The sequence below is a fragment of the Girardinichthys multiradiatus genome, chromosome X (assembly GCF_021462225.1).
Source record: "Girardinichthys multiradiatus isolate DD_20200921_A chromosome X, DD_fGirMul_XY1, whole genome shotgun sequence".
Taxonomy (NCBI): domain Eukaryota; kingdom Metazoa; phylum Chordata; class Actinopteri; order Cyprinodontiformes; family Goodeidae; genus Girardinichthys; species Girardinichthys multiradiatus.
The window spans coordinates 549724-572325 of record NC_061817.1 but is presented as its reverse complement, the minus strand read 5'-3'; the positions used below and the strand labels follow the sequence as shown (position 1 = coordinate 572325).

Genomic DNA, 22602 nt, shown 5'->3' with positions numbered 1-22602 from the left:
GCCCGATAATGTCCTCAGTCGAGGTCAGCAGCCTCCCAACCCCACTATAAACAGTGTTGGCGAAGCACTGCTTCCCCCTCCTGAGGCGCCGGACAGTTTGCCAGAATCGCTTCGAGGCCAACCGGTAGTCCTTCTCCATGGCCTCAGCTTGACAGCATCCCTTACTGCCGGTGTCCACCATCGGGTTCTGGGATTGCCGCCGCGACAGGCACATCAGACCTTACGGCCGCAGCTACGGGCAGCAGCATCGACAATAGATGCGGAGAACATGGTCCATTTGGAATCTGTCTCCAACATCACACGGGATCTGGTCAAAGCTCTCCCGGAGGTGGGAGTTGAATACATCCTTGGCCGAGGGCTCCGCCAGGCGTTCCCAGCAGACCCTCACTATGCGCTTGGGCCTGCCTAGTCTGTCCGGCTTTCACCACCTCCAGCGGATCCAACTCACCACCAGGTGGTGATCAGTGGACAGCTCAGCCTCTCTAAACCCGAGTGTGCGGCCGAAGGTCTGATAATACGACAACAAAGTCGATCATCGACCTCCTGCCTAGGGTGTCCTGGTGCCAAGTGCACTGATGGACACCCTTATGTTTGAACATGGTGTTCATTATGGACAATCCGTGACTAGCACAGAAGTCCAATAACGAAACACCACTCGGATTCAGATCAGGGAGGCCATTCCTCCCGATCACGCCTCTCCAGGTGTCACTGTCGTTTCCCACGTGGGCGTTGAAGTCCCCCAGCAGAATAATGGAGTCCCCGGGAGGGGCACTATCCAGCACCCCCGACAGGGACACCAAGAAGGCCGGGTACTCCGCACTACCACTCGGCCCGTAGGCTGAAATGATAGTCAGAGACCTCTCCCCAACCTGAAGGCGCAGGGATACGACCCTCTCATCCACTGGGGTAAACCCCAACACGAGACGGCTGAGCTGGGGGGCAACAAGCAAACCCACACCAGCCCGCCGCCTCTCCCCGTGGGCCACTCCAGAGTAGAAGAGAGTCCAACCCCTCTCAAGAAGATGGGTTCCAGAGCCCACGCTGTGCGTGGAGGCGAGCCCGACTATTTCTAGTCGATATCTCTCGACCTCCCGCACCAAGCTCAGACTCCTTCCCCCCCCAGCGAGGTGACATTCCACGTCCCTAGAGCCAGCCTAAGCATCCGGGGATCGGGCCGCTGAGGTCTCCACCTTCGTCCGCCACCCAATCCTCTTTGCACCGGTCCCTCACGGTTCCCCCTGCAGGTGGTGGGCCCACTGGGGGATGGCCTCGCGTCTCTCGTTCGGGCTTGGCCCGGCCGGGTCCCGCGAGGAGCAACCCGGCCACCAGGCGCTCTCCGGCGAGTCCCGACCCCAGGCCTGGCTCCAGGGTGGGACCCCGGCTCCGCCGTACCGGGCGACGTCACGACGTGCCTCGATATTTTTGTCCTCATGAGGGACCTTAAACCACACAGAGCTGTTTTGTGTAAAGAGGACTGTTCAGTAGGTTTAAGTTTCTCTGTTAATTTGGTGCCAAAAAATCAAACCCTTAATCTTTCCTATAAATGACACTGAGGTCTAAATAAATCAGGGTTCCCACTATAAGCTTATGGGTCACCCTGCAGCTCATTAGTGTCTTGTGTTTGTGCGTTGTGTTAAAGGGATGATCCGATGCCTGGCTGCACACACTCTGAACCCGGAACAAGATCTTGGAGCCTGGGCTGGTCCTGGAAGTGATGGAGATGGCCACCACTCAAACCAGCTCCGCCTTACCCTGCTGCTTCAGTACCTGGAAAACCTGGAGAAGCTCATGTACAATGCTTATGAGGGCTGTGCTAATGCTCTTACTTCTCCACCAAAGGTGTGTATAAGTAACAAATATGCACACAAAGAAAATCCCCTGACCTTCCTGCTGCTTTAAAAATTTTAACATAAAACTAAAAGACTCCAATCCAATAGATTTTAATCACTGGCTGTGATATAAATATGACGTTTCCTGCTTGTCTCTTTCAGGCCATTAAGACTTTCTTCTACACAAACCGTCAGACCTGCCAAGACTGGCTGACCAGAATCCGCCTGGCCTTGATGAGAGTTGGTCTTCTTTCTGGCCAGCCTGCAGTGACTGTTCGCCATGGCTTCGACCTGCTTACAGAGTTTAAGAACAGCGGCGCCCAGGTCAGTATACAGAACTCTTCAGGTTTGCACTGATTCCTATGTTTTTATAATGACCAAGTGTTACTAAGTCATGGTACCCCCTGGCTATATGAGTTGTGTGCCCTGTGTGCTCAATAGGCTCCAGAGCTTGAAGTTCCTCTTGCATTGCTGGTGGAGGCTCTGTGTGAGTTACGCTGTCCTGAAGCCATCCAGGGCCTGGCATCCTGGAGTCTCCTCACCTCTGGCAAGAGTCTTGGCTGGTTGTCATCGGTTGCCCTGCAGGCTGAGGGACGGTAAGCATCTAACTACATATGTCAGATACTTATCTAAATCACAGCCTGTTTCCTTTTCTTCCTTTGTTGCCCATTATCAAATGTGTCTGTGTGTGTGTGTGTTTAGGTTTGAAAAAGCAGCTTTAGAGTATCAGGATCAACTTTCTGCTGTCACTGGGATGGACTGTGGCATCAAAAGCTCTGAAAGCTCCCTGCTTAAGCTCTCCAACAACATGAGCAGCCCCAAACACACCAACAATGGTAAGCTACTCTAATTCATGTAAACACAATCCTCTCACTAGCAACTGTTTGATTTAGCTTTTTTCTATGAATGCAGTCAAATCCTGACGTCTAAATTGGGTGTAATTTAGCATTGTTCCACCAACGTGGTTTCATTGTGTAATCAGTGCTTATGCTAGAGCCAGTTCTTTGTTGTTTCTGTAAAAAAACAAGAAGTTTGGTTTAGTGCAGTCAGTGAGCCAGTTCTGATCCGCACCATTATAACACTTTAAATGTCTCTTCTAGTGTTTGATTCAGTTTCTGCTGATGATCACAGTGCAGGAAGATAAAACATAGTTATCTCCGTATCACTGGACACAGATATCCCAATATCATTAATGCTGCTTTAAATCACATGTGGTGTTTGTACATGTTTCACAGTACAGCTGCAATATATGGCAAATTTAACGTTTTCACAATATCATTGTAAACAATTTAGAGAACAGCTTGGAGGCTCTGCCTGTAATATGTTTGGTGACACTTGTAGGGTAAAGAGGTGGTGAAGTCATTAAGGAACAGCTACTAAGTTGTTTTATTGCTAAAACAGATGCTAACTGGTAGCTAAAGGAAAACTTTGAGATGAAATAATGAATCAACTGTTGGATAGACGACTCATTAAGAGTCTATTAGCTATGAAATCAAAACAACAAGACAGCGCTTTTTAATGATTCGGTATACCGAACTAATACAGCATTGTTTTCTACCTGAACACATGCAGAATGTTTTTGAGTCTGACATATGCCCCTTTTCCACTGGCTCTATTTAGGCCAGCTCCGCTCCACTCCATTTGGCTAGCTTTCCGAGTGTTTCCGTCACGTTTTTCCCGTACCGGTACCTATTTTTTTGGTCCCTTTTTGGCCATGGGATCAGGAGAAATGAGAAGGTTTTCGCTGAGGTAGTAATGAGAACATTTTTAAAACCTATTGCAACAATATTAAGAACCACAACGACAGAAATATAATTTTAATATTTAATCATAAAACATGCCTGAAGGCTGAAAAAAAAAGAAAAAAGAAAAACGACACCATCTCAGCTTTCTGAATTACACACAGATAGGGGGCACTGTATTTAATAACATCCTAAACCAGCTGATTACACATAAAATCAGCTGTTCGGACGTGCAAACATTTCCCTCAAAACTCAAAACAATACAACCACGAAACAACAACATTATTAGTAACTGTTTATTTTTGTATTTTTCGATTATTTATTATTTTATTTATCTTTTCATGCAGGTAAACTACTTTAATGCAACATTATCACACAGTAGTTAATTGCAGCACAGCACACTCAGTACACTGCCAGCTGGAGGCGGGGTTTCAACCACCATGGCTCCAGCTGTCAGTGGGTCGGTGGAAGCACAACAGGTACTGTGCCGAGTAGAGAGGGCAATTTGAGTGGCGCCGCACCGCCTAAAACGATCCAGTGGAAAAGGAGCATAAGTGCACAAAACAAAGTTCTGTAGGGAAACTTTAAAAAGGAACACCTAAAGAAAACAGATGAATTTGAATTTTGCTCTTTGAGGAAACCTTCATAATATAACAACATTTAATTTCCCTGTGGGATGAATAAAGTATTTTTGAATTGAATTGAATCCAAGTTATCACTGAACTCAAGCTAAAAAAAGGCAGACACATTGAGGACACCCATTTAGGTAGCATTTTAACCAGCTAATGGTATCTGTGGACAATTTATATTGGATCAACCTAGAATAATAATACAACATAATCTACCTGGTTTATATTTGTTGTGCTCAAAAATGGCCTCTCACGCCACAAGTGAACTTGGGGGTCGTGGCTGGTTGCTCACAATTCTATTTATGCAACAATCTTGGCCTGTTAGCTTAGTAGCGTATAAGAAATTGCCATCCTCTTTACTTTTCCTCTGCTACTAGTTGTTGAGTGCAGGCAGGTTTTATCTACAGCCCCCTCTACTGTTTAAAATATGAACTACAGCGCTTCAACTATACCAACACTAAAGTATAGACACCAAGAGGACGTTCATCGTGGCCTAATTCTCTCGCGTCAGCTGCTAAATGAAGACATAAATGAGGCTTTACTGTGTCAAAAGCTTGGCATAGAACTAAAACAAACCGTGCTGTATCACGAAACATTTCATTTTTATCTACAAGATCCATTCAAGATATTTAACAGTTGTCTGCTTAATGTTGTCTATTAAATGTGTTATGGTTTTGTAAATCATTTATTCATTCATGTACTGTAGCTATAATGCAGGACTGGGCCTACTTCATACCTCCCAGTCTGCTCAACTGTCCACTTAAACACAAAGCCTGGGTGATGTAAATATTGTCATCTCAGCCGGCCCATTAGGATCCGTTAGGACTCTCTGTGGATGCCTGTGTGCTGCGCAGGTTTTTATGACTGAGAGGACTGTGCATGCGGAACATGACAATAGTACTATCATTCAAAGAATGGCACCAATCTACGGCTGTTGTAAACGATTATTTTAGTAATCGAGTATTCTTTCAATTTATTCTGATGATTAATCGAGTTATCAAATAAAAATTCTGTTTTGCTGTAGCAATTGAAGATAGAAATATATGAAAGGGAAAATGCAAGTAAAAATTTAATTCGTTGTTAAAAAAATTTTATTGCTTAAATGCAATAAGATTCAAGCATCACCTTTTAGTTTTAAGTCTGAAATATAAAAAAAAAGTATCATATCAAGTGAAAAAACAGATGAGAAATAAAACATCTCACATCAACTTAAACATTAAATAGCTAACTCAAATTGAGGCATATTAGTAAACACTGACTGTCTTTTACAAATATTACACTAGACTTTAAGTCTCAAGTTTGAAGTATGAACAAACTTGTTGATTTATTTAATTTTGGGAAGGCGTAGTTGACCTCTACTGATGACCCTACTGCAGTAAAAGTAAATAAGTGATTAAGGCATTTTACGCTTCAATTACTTCATTTTTTTATGAATATTTGTTTATATGGGAGGTTCGATGTTGCATTTAATACAAGCATTTTAGCATTACAAAAGAATCCAAATCTTGCATATTGTTTTTACAGATTACAAAACTAAATGTGATCGTAGTAATGTTAGCAGTTGGGTAAGTAAATAGGTTCAAGTTAAGAATCTTGGCTACAAAGAACTGAGTTTTGTTGAGTTATTGTAAATAGCAAATGTTTATTCATGTTTTAATTAAGACTATATTATTATTTTGTTGGTCCAGTGTTTGCAAAACTTTTATTTTGACTTTGAGCTGTAAACAAATACTACACTTAGAGAACATAAAGGCGAACGTCAGATTCTAAAGCCAGCCAAAAAAAAGGAAAACCATGCTAATGACGAAAACAATTTTTTAATTAGCAACATTTGCTCTCTGTATCTCATAAATGAAGGCTGAAGCACATCAACAAATAAATGGTTTGTAGTTCAAGCCGTTCATCTGTTGCTGTGCTTTTATCTTCAATTATGTCGGACACTAGCAGTAGTGCTTCGTGTTCTGTTCTTCTGGCCAGGTAGTCACTACGAATAATGTCGTTACGAGTACATAACGTTTGCCTAAATGTATTTCCTTGAACATGTATAACATGCCAGATGCTGCACCAACGATCACAGATTGCAAAGGGAAAATAATCCACTGCATACATCGGATGTTTCCTGCTGAGGTGTTGCAGCATTGAGGACATGCTGTTATGATATGCCAATTCCATCTTGTAGTTCACGCACTGCTCTGTTTTTTTTTTTTCTGTTTAGTTTAAAGGGATCCCACACTTCGGCACGTCTTTCTCCACGTCTTCTTCCTCCATAGCTGCTAATATCCCTTAGCGTCCATGCGTCAGCTCTGGTCAACAGCTCATTGGTGGAAGTGAGAGATTTGCGCAACAGTAATACCTATCCAGGCAGAACACATTGCGCTGAATAGTAAAATATAATTTAACGAAGCCTCGAGGCCGATTATTTGGAATTTTATAAATCGAGGTACTCGAGTTATTTGAGGAATCGTTTCGGCTTTACACCAAACACACAGAAGATACAGAGGATCACAGTTAAGATGAGGACGAAGAAGAAAAACAACAATGTTTGTTTTTAAGAAATAAAGTGGAATTATCTGCTGTTTCTTTGTTAGGATCATTATTGTCAAGAAGCAAAACAGTGTGTTTAGTTCCTAGTGAAACAGACTCTGTTCGTCTTCTCTTCTGAGTGTATAAACTAGTGTTTCACCCTCTGTGAGGTTTAGTGAAAGTGGAATATTATACACTGTAGTTCAACTAAGTTATACAAATAATATGAATACAGACGTTTTCTTGTCGGAGAGGTCCAGAAGAGACGGCATGTTCCATCACAGATGGAGGTTTAAAGCTCAGAGTAATAAAACAGAGCAAACTCGCCTTTCTGTTATCACTCTTTGTCTCAACCATTGTCTCATTGATACAACAATTAATAGCTGTTTACAGCTATTAAACGTTTCACTGATGTTAAAAATAGATATGTCAACAATATTAACTGACTATTGTTATTTGGCCAAAGTAGCCTCTTAGCTGCGGTGGCTGTTTTTTTGTATTTCTAACAGGCCAATCAGCGGCCATGCCAGTCAAACTGATCATCTTCCATTTCCAGAGACCAGCTGATATTTTACAATCAGATTCAGCTTTATTGCCAAGTTTCTACAGACAAACAAGGATTTTGACTCCTGTACACTTTGCAGTCTGTTGAGATTTTTTTAAATATATACATTAAATTGTTTGCAAGCTACTAATGATTGTAGTTCTATCTACTAGCCCAGCTAAGACTTGCAGCTGAGGTAGCACCAGTTTTTCGGTGTATAAGTCTGTGCTTGCTGCCCTGGAAACAAGTGCAAATGGTAGCTCCAGTTAAGCACTGAAACTGCTTTGTGGAAAAATCCTTCTTAGAATCAAGTTGAATGAAGGACAAAACTGTCTGTTTTATTTTTATTGGTGTGTTTTTAGCACGAGAATCCTTAACCACCTGAAATTTGTGTTGTCCCTCTGAAAAGGTGACAGCAGGAAGACAGTGCTGCTAAAGTCCAGTGAGTGCTCCCCTGAGGTGATCAACCTTCTGGCCAACAAGGCCTGTCAGTGTTATGTTGCACTCTGTGACTGGGCCTCAGTCAGAGAGTGGCAGGCCACGGCCAGCGCCCTCAAACAGAACTCTACCAATCCAGTCAGCATCAATCTCAAGACAGATTTCAACTACATCCAGGCTCTATGCTGCTTTGAGGAGGGAGATCTGACAGAGTGTGGGACACAGCTGGAGCTGCTGCCTGGAGAAGACTACAGTGCTTTTAGCAGCAACAAGGACAAACTTGGTAAGGCTGGAATACCAACCAAACACAATAGGCACCTAAAACTAGACCTTTTAAGCACTCGCTAATGAACCTGAAATCAGATGTGATTTAATGTATGAATGTATGTTCAGATCTGAAAAGGCTTCTGCCTTCCATGAGTCCAGATCCAGCTGAGCTGCAGAGAGCCATCGAGGTGCAGCTGCTTCGCAGTGCTGTTAGTGCCATGGCTAGAGCCAGTCACGAGCAGAGGACCACATCCAATCCAGAGTAAGCATGCTCCCTCTGTCCTGAAACATTTGCTGTGAAGATCCAATGCTGCCATTTTATGAAGGTCTCCACAACCCACAGCTTCATTCTGCAGCTGTATGTGTGTGTGTTTTGGTACCAGCAACTTAAATGTTTATGTTTTGATGCGATTTAAATCTGTTGTCTACATCATAATGTTGTATTCTGACAAACAGCAGTCTGTTATTAACCGATTTCATGTGATGCTGCAGTACATTGGTGCGATGCTTGAAACAGACAGGAAGGATCTGCTTGGGTCCTCTTCGCCTCTCCACCCTCACTCTTTCTGACAGCTTGCCCACGCTAGCCACGCTGCAGCTCCATGTCACCACCGCTCTGGAAATCACCCTCACGGGCCAAGATGTAAGCACAAGCAAGAACTAGAATTAACTGCACTTTGAAAAAAACCACATTTTTTTACGCATACTTTGTTTCATTTGCAGGATTGTGTGATTCCTCTTAGCAGTGAGGCGTTAAACTCTTGTAAACAACAAGATGTCCAGCTTTTCCTCCAAACACTAAGATATTCCACATTCCAAAGACAACTGCTTCAAAAACTCCAAAAAGGTAATCATTAAATAAACAGGATAGCTGAATTGATATTATGACTATACCTGAGTTATAATAATAGGATATATCACGATACTATAAATTTCTATTAATGGCACAGAACCATCATTAATTTCTTGTTTTGCCACCTTCCATCTCGTCTAGGCTACTCCTCCTCCATAGATGGCCATCTTTTAGAGCTTTGTCTAACTGCTGCCAAATTTGCCCGGAAAAAAGGCAACATTGCTCTAGCATCTCGCCTTCTTAGCCAGTGCAGTGATGGGACCCAAGAAGAGAAGCAGGAAGATGATCTGTGTCAGACCTCTAAGCGGCTCTCGTTGGAGGGCACTGTGGGGGAGAAATGGGGACCAGAGGTTCAGATAGAAAAGGCCAAAGTGCTTAGAACTGCAGGTAAGGAGCTGAACCCTTTGCACTACTACTTCCTCAGTTCTCCTGTTTATTTGTTCCAGATCTACTGGAAATGTTTGGTTTTTTTTAGGTTGTTTTCTTTCTGTGAGTCTGCATACTTTCTCCTCGTAGTGTGGTGAGAGCTTGTTTTGTTCTCATTGCATAGAAAACGTTCACAATACAATATATTTGATTTATTATGTATTTTTAAAGAAAACAAAGTGCTACAAAGCCTTACAATGAAATGTGTAAAACACAGTTTAGATTACATTTTAAGGTTAAATGAATGGACATAAAAAAAGAGATTAAAAAGGTTTAAGACCTTAGTAAAAACTGTCCTTAGGCTGTGGTCCCTGCAGGGTGACAGCTAGACAGTTCCTCAGGCAGTAGCACAGAAAGCCCATTACCCATAGTGCATAGCTTTGTCCCAGGGGGCAGGAAGTGGTTAGATTGTGTAAACAAAAGGGTGTGGTTTGAAGGTGGACAGTAGTGGTCTTCTCAATCCTAGCAGGTGTTGGTGTTTTCGCACTCTCATCGTGACAAACCTTACTCCTAGCTTGGTGACTGACAAGGAGAGGGGAATCGTATATCTATTAATGTTCATTCTGGCTGTAACATGACTGCGACTAGGATCACCTCAGTGATGTTTAAGATAGAGAAATGGGCTTAATCTTTACCTTTATCTCTTCCAGACAAAGAGAAGATGATGATCGATATGAAGTAGCTGCTTCATTGTTTATAAAGTTGTGTCATCTGTATAGCACTGAAATAAAATCCCATGATGGTGGATGACATTAACAAGAAGGAGAATATATAGAATCATTGGAATGGGTCCAAGAACTTTAGGGAACTCCTTGTGTAATTGTATGATACTGGAATATTGGGATTTATGCAATACTTATAGAAATCTGTCTGAAGAGTTGAGGGCGGTGCTGGTGAGTCCAGCTGCTGGAGAGCCTGTATCTGGTGCCATCACAAGGTCTCCATCAATGCTGTTTCTGGTGTGGGTTATATGAGGTGACTGTGGCTCAGTAGGAAGAGTAGTTGTCTTGCAATCAGAAGGTTGTGGGTTCGATTCCAGCTTCCTCCTGGGCAAGGCAGTTAACCTCAAATTGCCTACCGATCTGCATATCGGTGTATGATAGAGTGAGTGCGATTGGGTGAATGTGGCTCTAGTGTAAAATGCTCTGAGTGGTTTGTATGACTGGAAAAGTTCAGTCCATTTACCATATGTGGGATGGTCATCCTAAAGGTGGGCATCTGCTGCTCTTTCAGTACAACACATATTAATGGACTTGCTGGTATGTTTCTTACATCTGTGTCTAGTGATATAACCTACAAAGCATATTTTAGGTGGTATTAAGGAGCAATACTTCTCCAGGCTTCCTGAACAGCTTTTTCCACAATGAGTTTCTCAGTTATAAAATGTTATTGCCCAGTCTTGCACGTGTTCACCTACACAGCATTAGCAAGCCCTGCCCCTCATAGTTGGGCCTTCTCTACCCGGCCAATTCTTGAATGTAGCAGAACTGTTTTGACCACTTGGAAGAATCTGCAAATTATCTGTCCATATGGTTCCAAGCATTGTGATTGTTAGCTTAAAACACAGGTTGTGTGTTAAGGACTGGAGTCTGGAGTCCTCTCAGGCTGTTGTTGAGTAGCTTTTAGATACATCTTTGCTTTAGCCTCCTGGTGGCAGTTTGTTATGACCAGTGACGGCTCCGTCGTTAGACCAACTAGAATACCTCGCTAACTCACCGCATAACTGGTAAACAGTGGGCCCCTGCATTTACATTGTGCATGCCTGAATTGACGGATTAGGAGATTAACATGAGCGGTCGATGACAAGCTTAATAGACTGAACACCCAGGTGTTACATAATGCATTTTTTCGAAACACATTTAAATCTGTTGTCTTGCCTTTTATCTCGGAGGAAGTTTTTTTTTTTGGTTCTACGGAAAGATGGATCATTTTTAGATCGCTTTGCTCCGTCCTCACTTTCCTGTAAGTAAGTGTTTATTGTCCACAGGCCAGTCAACGGCAGCCATGGAGATGCTGAGCAGGGCAGCTCTGTCCTACTGCCAGCTGGGGAAGAATGAAGGTGCAGCCTGCCGTTCTTTGCTGACCCTCTGCAAATGGCTGTTGGCTGACTGGAAGGACATGACACCTCAGCTTAAACAGGCATGTATTGCTTTGACATATAAAACCTCACATCAAGTAATCATGTTTTAGGATTCTGTTTAGAGCCTTAAAGATGGAGTTGGCTGCTTTTACATTGTTACAAAAATATCAAACAATCAAAGTATTGTATTTACATTAATGATGTCCTATTTTGCTATATTAAATGTGATGTTTGGCGACATTAATAAGACAGACTTATCTGTTTTAGGTTGTAAAGAAGTCAGGAGCTATAAACTCATCTGCTTTGGGCAACATGTCGCCTCTGAGTCGAAATATTGCTGACTTGCTGGGGCTTCCTCTGGAAGATCAGAACGTTCCCCACATCACTGCAGTAACATCAGGTAAAGTTAGAATACTAAGACACAGTATTAAAGTGTTGACACTCTGTATGCAAGCAGATATAAAATGAGTTCACAGACTTTTATTGACTAACTCATTAATATCCAAACATTTTACTACTACTGATTGTAATTTGAAAACATCTACAAAACCCACAGTAATATGATTGAGTTTTATGTATCTGTGCATTTAAAAATCAGATAGGAACCACGTTATTTTGGTGGTCTTATGCCATTTATTTAATCTTTCCAGTGAATGTAGGAGTGGGAGAACCAGACTTTGTTTTGGGCCAGCTCTACCAGCTGTCCACCAGCCTGGCTCCAGAAATGGCCAAGTCCTGGGCAGCTCTGGCCAGCTGGGCTTACCGCTGGGGCAGGAAGGTGGTGGATAACGCCAGGTTAGTCAACTGTTCTAAAGATTAACCAGTGTCCTCAGGTTGTAGTGAAGTGGAATAGGTTGGATAAATGTTTCACTATTAAAACTTGCATATCATCAATGAATTGCACCAGAGTGTTTGAAATGATATCAGTCTCAAATCTTTTAAATGTCTAGGTTAGTTTCTTCTTTTCAATTGCATGAAAGAATGAGAACAACATATTATGACAATATATTGTTTCTAAGAGTTAGAAGGGTTAGGGTTACTTGAATTGTAAATTTAACTAGTGTCAATAGGGGGCGCTAGGGCAGCACCCCTGTCAACCTTAATGTGTCTATAAAAAATGTATAGACACAGTAAACCTAAATTACAAAATAAAAAAGTAAGTATCACATCTGTTCACTCATAAAATGTTTTTATAATTTTTTTATTTGCTCTTTTGGTGTCTTTCTTCATCCAATCTGATTAATTCATGATACCTGTCAATGAAAGTCACCCTGGCGTCTTAGAGGCGTGGGCGCAAATGTCACTCAAACATGTGGCTGCAACCATTAGAGTCAGACTACAACAACTTTGGTCATTTACTTACAGAATAATAATTTCACAAGTCTTTTACTGGAGGAGACAAAGCAAATAAAGGTAGAGTTTCTTGTTGTTGTATGGTACAACATCCAACATTTTTGGTCTCCAGCTGCACTGCAACCAAACATGAATTCTGCAAAAGTTGGAAAATAAACATTTAAGTTTTCTAAAGCTCACTAAGATCATACCAATTCATGGATTATCTCTCTCTTTAGAAAGGCTAACTCAAAATTTCCACACATATCTTGGTTTTCTAAAGGCCTGACCTTTGGGACTCATTGGGGGTCCCAAAAGATGAAGGCCTGAAAACTAAGTGTCAAAAACAGCCTTACTGTAGGGCAGGGAGAACCTTCATATTGGGTCAGACGTTGTTGAATTTCACGGAACCACTGAGTTTCTGCTCCAGGTTCTGTCAGGCCTCGTCTCTTGGCCAGACAGGAATGCCAGCAGGAGCTTGTACAGTTGCTTTCTGCCCAGGGAGTTCTCTCTGAGGCTGGAATGTGGTTGGATGTTTGCCATTTCTCTCTTGAAATTTAGAACTGCTTTAAAAACTATCCTGGTAAAAGAGTGAAGAGCGTCCCAGTGAATTTTATACAAGGGGATCAGTCTTCTTTGTAGACTTGATTAGGGACGGTTCTTGGTTGGTGTCTCTCAGCTGATGCTTCATGGTGTCCATCTCCTTCCTTTCTCCTTTTCTTTCTGTCTCTGACTCGGCTCTCAGTAGAACACATTAGTCAGAATGTTTCCCACGTCTACATTAGATAGCCATTAGGTATAACAGATTCAGCTTTCTAGATAACAGGGAATCCTTCATAAGATTAGGATATCAATTTCTGGAGCGAGTGTATTTATTTCAAGGTGTGAGTCAGTGTTCAACGTCATTTTTTGTGTGTTTCCTGGAGCCAAAAAGGTTTTTACTATTATAAATTGGAGTCTTCTACTGTAATCAGCACATGCATGAATTGTAAAAATATTCAGTTCTGAGAGGACTTTTTTCTCATCAGCCAAGGGGAGGGTTTGCCACTCCTTCCAGGGGAAAAGAAGGATATAGAGGAGCTGCTCCCAGCAACCACCAGTGAAGAAGATAAGGAAACCATCTTCAGCATTCTGGGACAGGCCATGTGTCGCCCAACTGGTATCCAGGTAAAGCTGTTTTGTTTTTTTACTACCACCCTGATGGGGAAACAAAAAGTCAAAAGAAATGACATTGAAGTTACACAAATTCAATTCAATTCAAAAATACTTTATTAATCCCAAAGGGAAATTAAATGCATTAACTACCATATAAGTTAAAAGTTAAATTAGTCTCATATTTCACCAATAATTAAGCAATTTAATGATCAGTCTGAGGTGAATTATTTTCCTTTCCCATTAAATTAAAAGTCATATGCTTTATTCATGCTAGCCACTGCTGTCTTGTGGCTAGCAGAGTCTGGGCTTTCAATTAAAAGGTTGCTTGTGTGGTTTGGATCGTGTTGCGATGTCCGTGCTTTGTGTTTTTTCGGCTATGCGTCTTCAGCGGAAAATGTTGTTTCTACCATTTAGACAAGTCTTTCCCTGTCAAGTGGATTTAAGTTATAAAATGCAGCCCCATATTGATAAGCAACCTCTTAACTGAATTCATCCGCTTACAATACACAGTAGAGGTATAGGTTTTAAAGAACCTGTTATATTCCACAGGTGTCTGGGTTTCCTTTGTGTTTTCATCATTACTCTGTGGTTTATTATGTTCTATATAGTCCTGCCATATTTAGTTCATTCCTTTGTGTTCACTAATTTCTCTCTATATTAGTCCATTAGTTCAGGTTTGGTTTCTTATTTCTTGCGTTCCATTTTCTGTGTATTCTAGTTTATTCCCTTTGTCTTCTCCCCTTGGTTTAGTTTGTGTTTGTGTCTTAGTTAAGCTTCTCTGTGTTAGTCTCCTTCCCTCAGTCTCCCCTGATTACCTTTTTGCCTCAGCTGCTCCGCATTATCTCCTGATTAACACCAGCATCCAATGTCTTCTCCACACTTCCCTAATTATTTAGGCTCATTGTTGGTTATTGCTATTGGCTGGATCCTCTTGTTTGTCAGCCTGGTCCACCGTTTTCCTTCCCATTATCCTGCCTGTTTTTCTACCCGTACTCCATGTCCTGTTCTTCTTTTGTGGCTTTGCAAGCTTTTCAATATTATTATAACATTACAATGCTCATTCCCTGTTCCTGTCTGCCTGTTGGTTCCTGACCTAACCCACATTACATGACATCACCTTACAAACTGTTGAAGCCAGACAAAATGTACACCTTGCACAGCGAATTTTCTTCCCCTTTTCTGCTCTTTGTGTTGATAAAAACATTTAATAGTCTGTGAACATTTTTTTTCCTGTCAGATTGCAAATGTTTGCTCCACAAACGCCAGACTGCAAGTGGAATCATAAACTGATTTTTAACTTTGAGAACCAAATGCTGTAATCCAGTCTGGTGTTGTAAACATTCAAGTGCAACAAGAATTCTCTGTTAAAAGCAACAGTGACATTGTTTTGTATGAGATGCCAGAATGCAGCTGAGTTCTCGTCACCTCTGTTGCAGGAGGCTTTTTAATATCTAGAACCTCATCTGTATTTTAGTCCCAACTCTGTGTCAACTGTTTTGCTGTATGGCAGGATGAGGACATGGCTCTACAGCAAGAGGACGATGAGGATGACATGGTGGATGTGATATGGCGGCAGCTCACCAGCTCATGCCCCTGGCTCGGAGAAGCGGGCCAGCACGTCACAGACGGTCTTATTCGGGTTTGGAGACGAGTAGTGGACCGGATCTTCGGCCTGTATCGGGTATCCTGCCATGCCTATTTCACCTTCCTCAAACTTAATGCAGGACAGGTGAGAACTGGAAATCGTATTCTGCAGCACAGTGAAGGTTCCAGTGTTGGAGCTGGGACCTGGTTCTCTTCAGTCAGTTTTCCTCAGTCTGGTTTTGTTTTTTAGGTGCTTGTTGATGAGGATGACCCGAAGCTCCTGTTGTCCTGTCACAACAGCAAACAGAGCAATGATGATGTTATCGTCATGGCAACCCTGCGTCTTCTTCGGCTACTGGTGAAGCATGCTGGTGAACTGAGAGAAGGGCTGGAGCTGGGCTTGGCTTCAACTCCCACTGCCCCCTGGAGGCGTATGTTTCTAAAAAAAAAAAAAGATTTAAAAAATGTTTTCATATCACTGCATGCAGAGGCTGATATGATGTTTTCTTCTCAACCTTTCTTCTGACTTTCATGTTTTCATGATTTGTCCCCCCCCTTAGGCATCATCCCCCAACTGTTTTCGCGCCTCAACCATCCAGAAGCTTACATCCGGCAGAGTATATGCAGCCTGCTGTGTCGAGTGGCCCAAGACTCCCCACACCTGATCCTTTACCCTGCTATTGTAGGATCACTGTCCTTGGGAGGCGAGGCTCAGAATGCAGGTATTCATCATTAAAGCTATCTAGATCTTTGTAGGTCTTTTTGTAGATTCTAATTGTGTGATGTTTTAAGGCTAATCTTATGCATCTGGTTAGAAGTAGTTAACTGTCGTTGCAGTAATTAGATGGTAACTCATTTAGACTGTCATCAATCTTTGCATCCTCTGTTCTTATGGTGCTTCCGATACTTTGGAATCTTCAGGATCTTGGCCCAGGAGTCATCTACTGCTACTATATCTAAATACTAAATGCAGATTTATTAATAACATAAAAAGCGTCAATTCATAACTCTTGGAATAGAATTTATAACATCAATATTGCACAACTTACAATGACTTTAGATAAATATGATTAACAGTCCAGTTTTTCTTTCACTAAATCTATTACTCTGCCCAATAAACATGAGAGTAGAATTATCCAAGAAAAAGTGGTGGTGTATCCAATTATTAAATTACTGCATGTTAATGCTTGTGAGCTATAGAGATGAGCCCATCACAGTTTTTAGCCAGTCTTCAGTTTTTGTAAAGATTTGACCTTCCAATACTGGTTCAGCTTTAAGATCTTTAGTATAAATCTTTTTGTTAGCCAAACTGATTGGTCCTAATTATTTATATTGAAAGTGGAGGCAACATCACACTTAGAGCAGACACCATAAAACAGGGTTTACCAATAGTCTAGAACAAAGACAACATGATCATGGAGTTCACATTTTACAGGGTTGTTACTTTTTACAAAGTTTGATTAGTTTTCCTTTTTGAAACACTTACACTACTGGTCAAAAGTTTTAGATACAGTTCTCATTTAATGGGTCTCTTTATTTTCATGACTATTTACATTGTAGATTCACACCAAAGGGAACAAAACTGAATGAACACACATGGAATTATATAGTAAAGAAAAAGAGTGAAATAACTCTAAACATTTTTTATATTTTAGATTCTTCCAAATAGCCTCCCTTTGCCCTCTTAGTGTTCTCTCTATGAGCTTTATGAGGTGGTCATCTGAAATGGTTTTCTAAAGAGTCTTGAAAGAACTTCCCAGAGGTGCAATGGATAGTCGTCTTGCAATCTGAAGGTTGTGGGTATGATTTCAGATGTGTGAGCGTTTATGAGTGTGATTGGGTGAATGTGTCTCCAGGGTAAAGCGCTTTGGGTGATTAGTATAAATAGAAGAGTTCTGTAGAAATACAGCCCATTTACCATTTTGTAGCTGTCAAACACATGATTCCATGTTTCCACTTTCTGGGGGCAGCTCTGAGACACCTCTGTTAAAATGAAATGACATTTATTATTTGATTTACTTGAACTTTCAATTTGTTCAACACAATGAAGTGACCCATACATCCCCACAACAACTCACACCTAGACAAGAATGTAGTTGAATCAGGAGTCATCTGTTTCCATGTTTTCGGTATGCGTCACAGTTTAGGACTTTCTGTTCTTAAACATTATGACTTGTAAAATAACTGTTAGACAGTCAGTTCAGTCACTGTTTATGACCAGTGTTGCCACAGTTACCTTGGAAAAGTAATCTGATTTCTGATTACTCCTTTGAAAAGTATCTAAGTTACCATACTGATTACCTAAATTTAAAAGTAACTCAGTTAGATTACAAGTTATTTTATTAGTTACATTTAACAGCTGCCGACAACACCACCCCGCTCCCACCTTACCATAAAAATGACAACCACTTTTGCCAATAGTTGACACAAACTCAAAGTTGTGACAATATTTCCATCTAGAAAACACACAACTTTCTCCTTCCTGCATTGTTACTGACATGTGTTGCTCGGTGGTTGCTTGCTTGTGTCACTATCTGAGACGCAAGAATAAAGCAAACATATCTTTTTTGTTTTACAAAGGAAGACTACAAAAATAGTCATGTGCAAGGCTGTGGGAATGAGTTAAACATTGGGGGGGACACATATTGGAAACCTTACAGATAAGTAAATTGTTTAACATGTTTTATTGGTCAAAAATGTCTCAAACTCTTGATGTCCCTGCATGGCATTACGACATTACATATGGTAATATACAGTGTCAGGATCTGACTTACAAAAGATAAAAAAGCAACATCTGTTGACGCTTTTCTTATACATAAAGATTTTTGACAACTGATTTGCAGATGTGTTTAGGCTTATACAGTCAAATCTGTTAATAGCATAATGTAAGGATAACCTTTATTAATATGACTCATAGCTGTTTCTTCCCCTTATACTATAATAAAATAAAGCTTAACTTCTAATGTTTCCCTTTTGTTAGAATAGGATAAGAATGCTAATCGGCACACATTACAAGGATAAATGGCCCAATGTTTGTCATGAAAGACCTGTGGCTGGGGCACTGGGTTTGATATGGGACAGACAATTACTGGTTGGATTAGGATGCCGCAAGGATTGGACACCCGCTACTACACAATCTAACAGATAGACACCACAATGGTGACACATAGTCTACTGATAATCACTGAGGGAGGGAACAGCCATTGCATTGGAGTGCCAGATATAAAACTACATGCAACCTTCTATCGAGGCTCTTCGTCATCCTCTAACAGACGGAGACGGTCCAAGACGGGAGCCTCAGCTCTGATCTCTGTAATCATTCCTCTGCCTAATTTAGATTAAAAAGAGCTAAAAGTTAGAAACTGTTTGAGAGTCGTTCATTTAACAGTCTGGGTTATATAGAGTATGATCGCTTCTGGGGACCAACGACTGGAGAGACTCCGAGGCGTCTGACCGCTAGCAGGGTGCGGTAACCCGGACAATAACCTCACCCCAACATTAAAAGTGTTCACTGATTTATTTTAAGACCTCACCTCCAGCCCTGTACCATCCTCTACTTTGTGTTTGTGCTGCAGCATTGCAGCTACTAAACATACAAAATAACTTCAGAGATACATGTCTATGGTACCACTTCAAAGCATAAAGGTGGCACATTTTAAAAATAAATAGGGGAAAAAAATCAATTTCAACATATAAATGTGCAGAACACTTGTGGGATGTTCTAGTGCAGCTGATAACCTCATATTCTAACCCAAACCTTTATAGTACTGTGGAATTAATGAAATAATGACAAAAAAATCAACCTGACAGTCCTCACCTGTTCTCCTTTCTGGATCTATTCTATCAATAATGTGATTTCTTAAACCTTACCCCCCACCCTGAGGCTCCCCCTGGTTCTAATAATATTTTTTATCACTAATCATTTAAGACCTCACTCGAGCTTCCTCCGTATCTCCACCTTTTACTGCTTCAACTGCCTCACTACTTATGTACTATCATTCTCCTGATAAGACATTATTGCAAATACTATCTAATATAATGTCAGACATGATAAATAGCCGAGTATGATTAGGTGTTGACCTCGTGATGTGTAACCGTTACACTGACGTCACTGTTTTTAAGAAAACAAAGTATGTCCTGTTTAAGTCTTTTCTTTGGTGGTAAATAAGATGACAAAACATTTTTTGGATGGTGTGACGTTACTTGGGAACACTGACGAAGTTAGCAGTTCAATCATGGATGTGCTCATTCCAGGATTAAGAAAACTTAACTTAAAAGATTTGGTTTCTAAATATAAATGTAAACTAACAACAAGACGTTATAAACCATCCATATTCATGACAGACAGTTTTAGCTCATTCAGAGGTCTCTGTTCAGACTGTAGCTGATAAGGCAGTCTCCAATGTCTGCCCCACTTCCCAAACACTCAGAGAAGCTAAGGGAGGGGCGAGCCAGTGACATCACACTGCGTTGCGCTTTCACAATAAAAGCACGTGAGGTAAAGATTTCAAAATCAAGTATTTTTGTCGTCTGCAGTAAGACAAATGCGCCTGTCTCCAATATTGGGGTGGGGACCCCTCCCCGCCCCCCCCCGGTTCCTACGCCTATAGTAACGCACAGTGACTTAGATAAGTAACTTTAATCTGATTACGAGTTTGAAAATTGTAACACGTTAGATTAGTTGGTACTGAAAAAAGTGGCCACAGTAGAGTAATGCGCTACTAAGTAACGCATTACCGGCATCACCGTTTATGAAAAAACATAAAGGAATCACCCTACATGTTTTAATCAGTGCAGATGACACATGTTGCTGCAGGCATATTTTTTTTCCTGGTTTGCCATTAGTTATACATACCAAACACAGACAGGCACAATATTTTAATGGACACCACAATCCGCCTGTGTCTTACATAACTAAATTTCCCAAAAGGCTGATAGTATTTTCAGTTCCAGTAAAGACAGAGGTTCACTGCTCAAAAGGTTAATACATAGCAATTCTTTTGTACTATGCTCAGCCTTCCTTTCATTCTTATGCATTATGTTTGAACTGCATAACTTTCAACAAACGTCACCAATTTGCAGTAATATCACAAAAAGAACTACTCATTGATGTATTAACAGGGAGCAAAATGCCACCGTCTCTGCCAGCCTTCCTGGGAAGCATGCAGGGAGAGGACCTGGGCGGAGAGGAGGACGACGACGAGGAGGGACTGCAAAGTGCTAAAGGAGGAGGAGCTACAGAAGAGATGGCAACTTGTTCCAGTCAAGATCAAGCCATGATGCAAGACTGTTACAGCAAGATAGTGGAGAAGCTGTCTCTAGCTAACCCAACTATGGTGCTTCAGGTAGGAGACTGCATAGCCGTACATCTCATACTGAAACTGTTGGGATTTATCTGCCTCCGTGCTGGAGAGCTTAAAGCAGGGGTACCCAAGTCCAGTCATCCAGATGCTTCTTTTCTCCAAAACACCTGGATCAAATGACCAAACCTCTGCAGAGCTGAATGATTTCTGATGAGGGAATTCACATGTTCAAATCAGGTGTTGATTTAGGGATGCTTCTAGAAGTTGCAGGATAGTTCCTCTCTAGGGTTGGAGCTGGGCACCCCTGGATTAAAGCATGTTTCCATTGGTCTTCCCTGAGCTCTTATCCCTCAGATCTAAGGCATTTGCATTTATCTCTTGTGTTAAAATGGATACACGCTGAAAGATCAGTTAGAACAGTCCTGCATTTTTAACTGTCATGAGTTTTAACAGATTTTTCTTTACAGTTCCCAGCATGCACTGTTAGCACAAAGGAAAATGCTCCCACAACAAAATAAAAACAGTTTCACTCATGAAACTATGACTTCTTCATCTTCTAGTTTGTTTAGAGACTCAAGGATTCCTACATAGTCTTGAAAAGCCTGGAACTTACTTCTGTTAATTTTGTAGATCGTTGGCTTTTGTTGTTATTAACATTTATGATGAAGTGTTTGTAGTTGTATGGTTTTTGTATTCTTAAATATTGAATGCCTTCTGTTGGCCATTTAAAGCCACTGTGAAACTTATTTGTTTGAGGTGTCCCTCATCCTGTATCTGTGGAACTAACATTATAAATATTTATTTTACATTCTGAGACATAACCATACTTTGTGATGAGAGATGTCAGGTATAGGAACGTAGTCGCAGGTTCCCTTAGGTATGAAAGTACACCATCGGCATACATAACGAGTTTATGTTCTCCGTTAACTCACACTTCTATTTGACCTTATAGTCCTCTCTAATTAGTTGTGCAAAGGGTTCAGTACTTCTATCAAACAGTAAGGGGAGACAGTAAATTGATCTGAAAAAAAACGTTGCTTTGACTTTCTCGACCTTTGGATGGTTTAATACATTTTATGGCCGCCCTTCTAGGAACGGCTGTTGCTAACCCTCCGTGGCTATAAACACTGTGAATGTAGGCATCAGATTGATTTTGAGGTAATGACCCATGTGTATTTTACCTCTCCCTATCAAATAAACATTACATGAATAAAAAAAAAAATGTAGCCACAATATGGTCCAGTAATGAGTCTGATCTGGTCCGGATGAATAATAGACGTCATGATTTTAATGACAAATGTAGCCGAAACAGTTGTTCATGAACGCAGGTCTGCATTCAGGAGAGAAATGGGTCTTTATGGTTGATATTTGGTTGGATTCCCACCCTCCTTATGGATTTCAACTATTGTTGCTTCTCTCCAAGAGGTAGTGAAGGGATCCTGTATTTAATACATGATTGTGAGCTTTTAGTAGTTGCGGTGTTCTAAAATCATTCAAGGTTATTTATTTTTAATGTAAACTTCATGACTTGGGCTTTTAGTAGCCTTCGCACAGCCCCTATGTCCCCAAATGTCTTTGTTACATATGTGAAACTTTTTGTCATTTAATGGTAATATAATAATGTGCCAGAGGTTAGTTGCTGGTCTTTGCCGTTGTGTTCAGTTCATGTAAGGCCAAGAGGTGCATGCTCTAAGATAGTTATTGATTGTGTGTGAATGTAGGTCCAGCAGCTGGTGGGTGAGCTGCGCAGAGTGACTCTACTGTGGGACGAGCTTTGGCTCGGTGTGTTGCAGCAGCAACACATGCACGTCCTGAGAAGAATCCAGCAGCTGGAGGACGAGGTCAAGAGGGTGCAGAACAACAACACACTGCGCAGGTGAGAAGAATGGAATGTCTT

General features: G+C 41.3%; 1 protein-coding gene across 2 annotated transcripts in view; it reads left to right on the top strand.

Annotated features, from left to right (window-relative positions):
- The window catches only part of LOC124862620 (serine/threonine-protein kinase SMG1-like), an 82355-nt gene that overhangs the window by 37857 nt on the left and 21896 nt on the right, over positions 1 to 22602 (top strand). The window contains exons 21-38 of one of the 2 annotated variants that reach the window (XM_047356659.1): positions 1640 to 1839; positions 1992 to 2153; positions 2271 to 2425; positions 2532 to 2665; positions 7677 to 7988; positions 8132 to 8234; positions 8465 to 8615; positions 8696 to 8819; positions 8967 to 9212; positions 11239 to 11390; positions 11599 to 11731; positions 11982 to 12126; positions 13692 to 13830; positions 15329 to 15547; positions 15653 to 15833; positions 15963 to 16124; positions 20524 to 20747; positions 22427 to 22581. In XM_047356659.1, the coding sequence (XP_047212615.1) occupies positions 1640 to 1839; positions 1992 to 2153; positions 2271 to 2425; positions 2532 to 2665; positions 7677 to 7988; positions 8132 to 8234; positions 8465 to 8615; positions 8696 to 8819; positions 8967 to 9212; positions 11239 to 11390; positions 11599 to 11731; positions 11982 to 12126; positions 13692 to 13830; positions 15329 to 15547; positions 15653 to 15833; positions 15963 to 16124; positions 20524 to 20747; positions 22427 to 22581 (3097 nt within the window). Of the gene's footprint in view, positions 1 to 1639; positions 1840 to 1991; positions 2154 to 2270; positions 2426 to 2531; positions 2666 to 7676; positions 7989 to 8098; positions 8235 to 8464; positions 8616 to 8695; positions 8820 to 8966; positions 9213 to 11238; positions 11391 to 11598; positions 11732 to 11981; positions 12127 to 13691; positions 13831 to 15328; positions 15548 to 15652; positions 15834 to 15962; positions 16125 to 20523; positions 20748 to 22426; positions 22582 to 22602 lie in introns of both variants that reach the window. The other variant, XM_047356657.1, reaches the window with a different exon arrangement.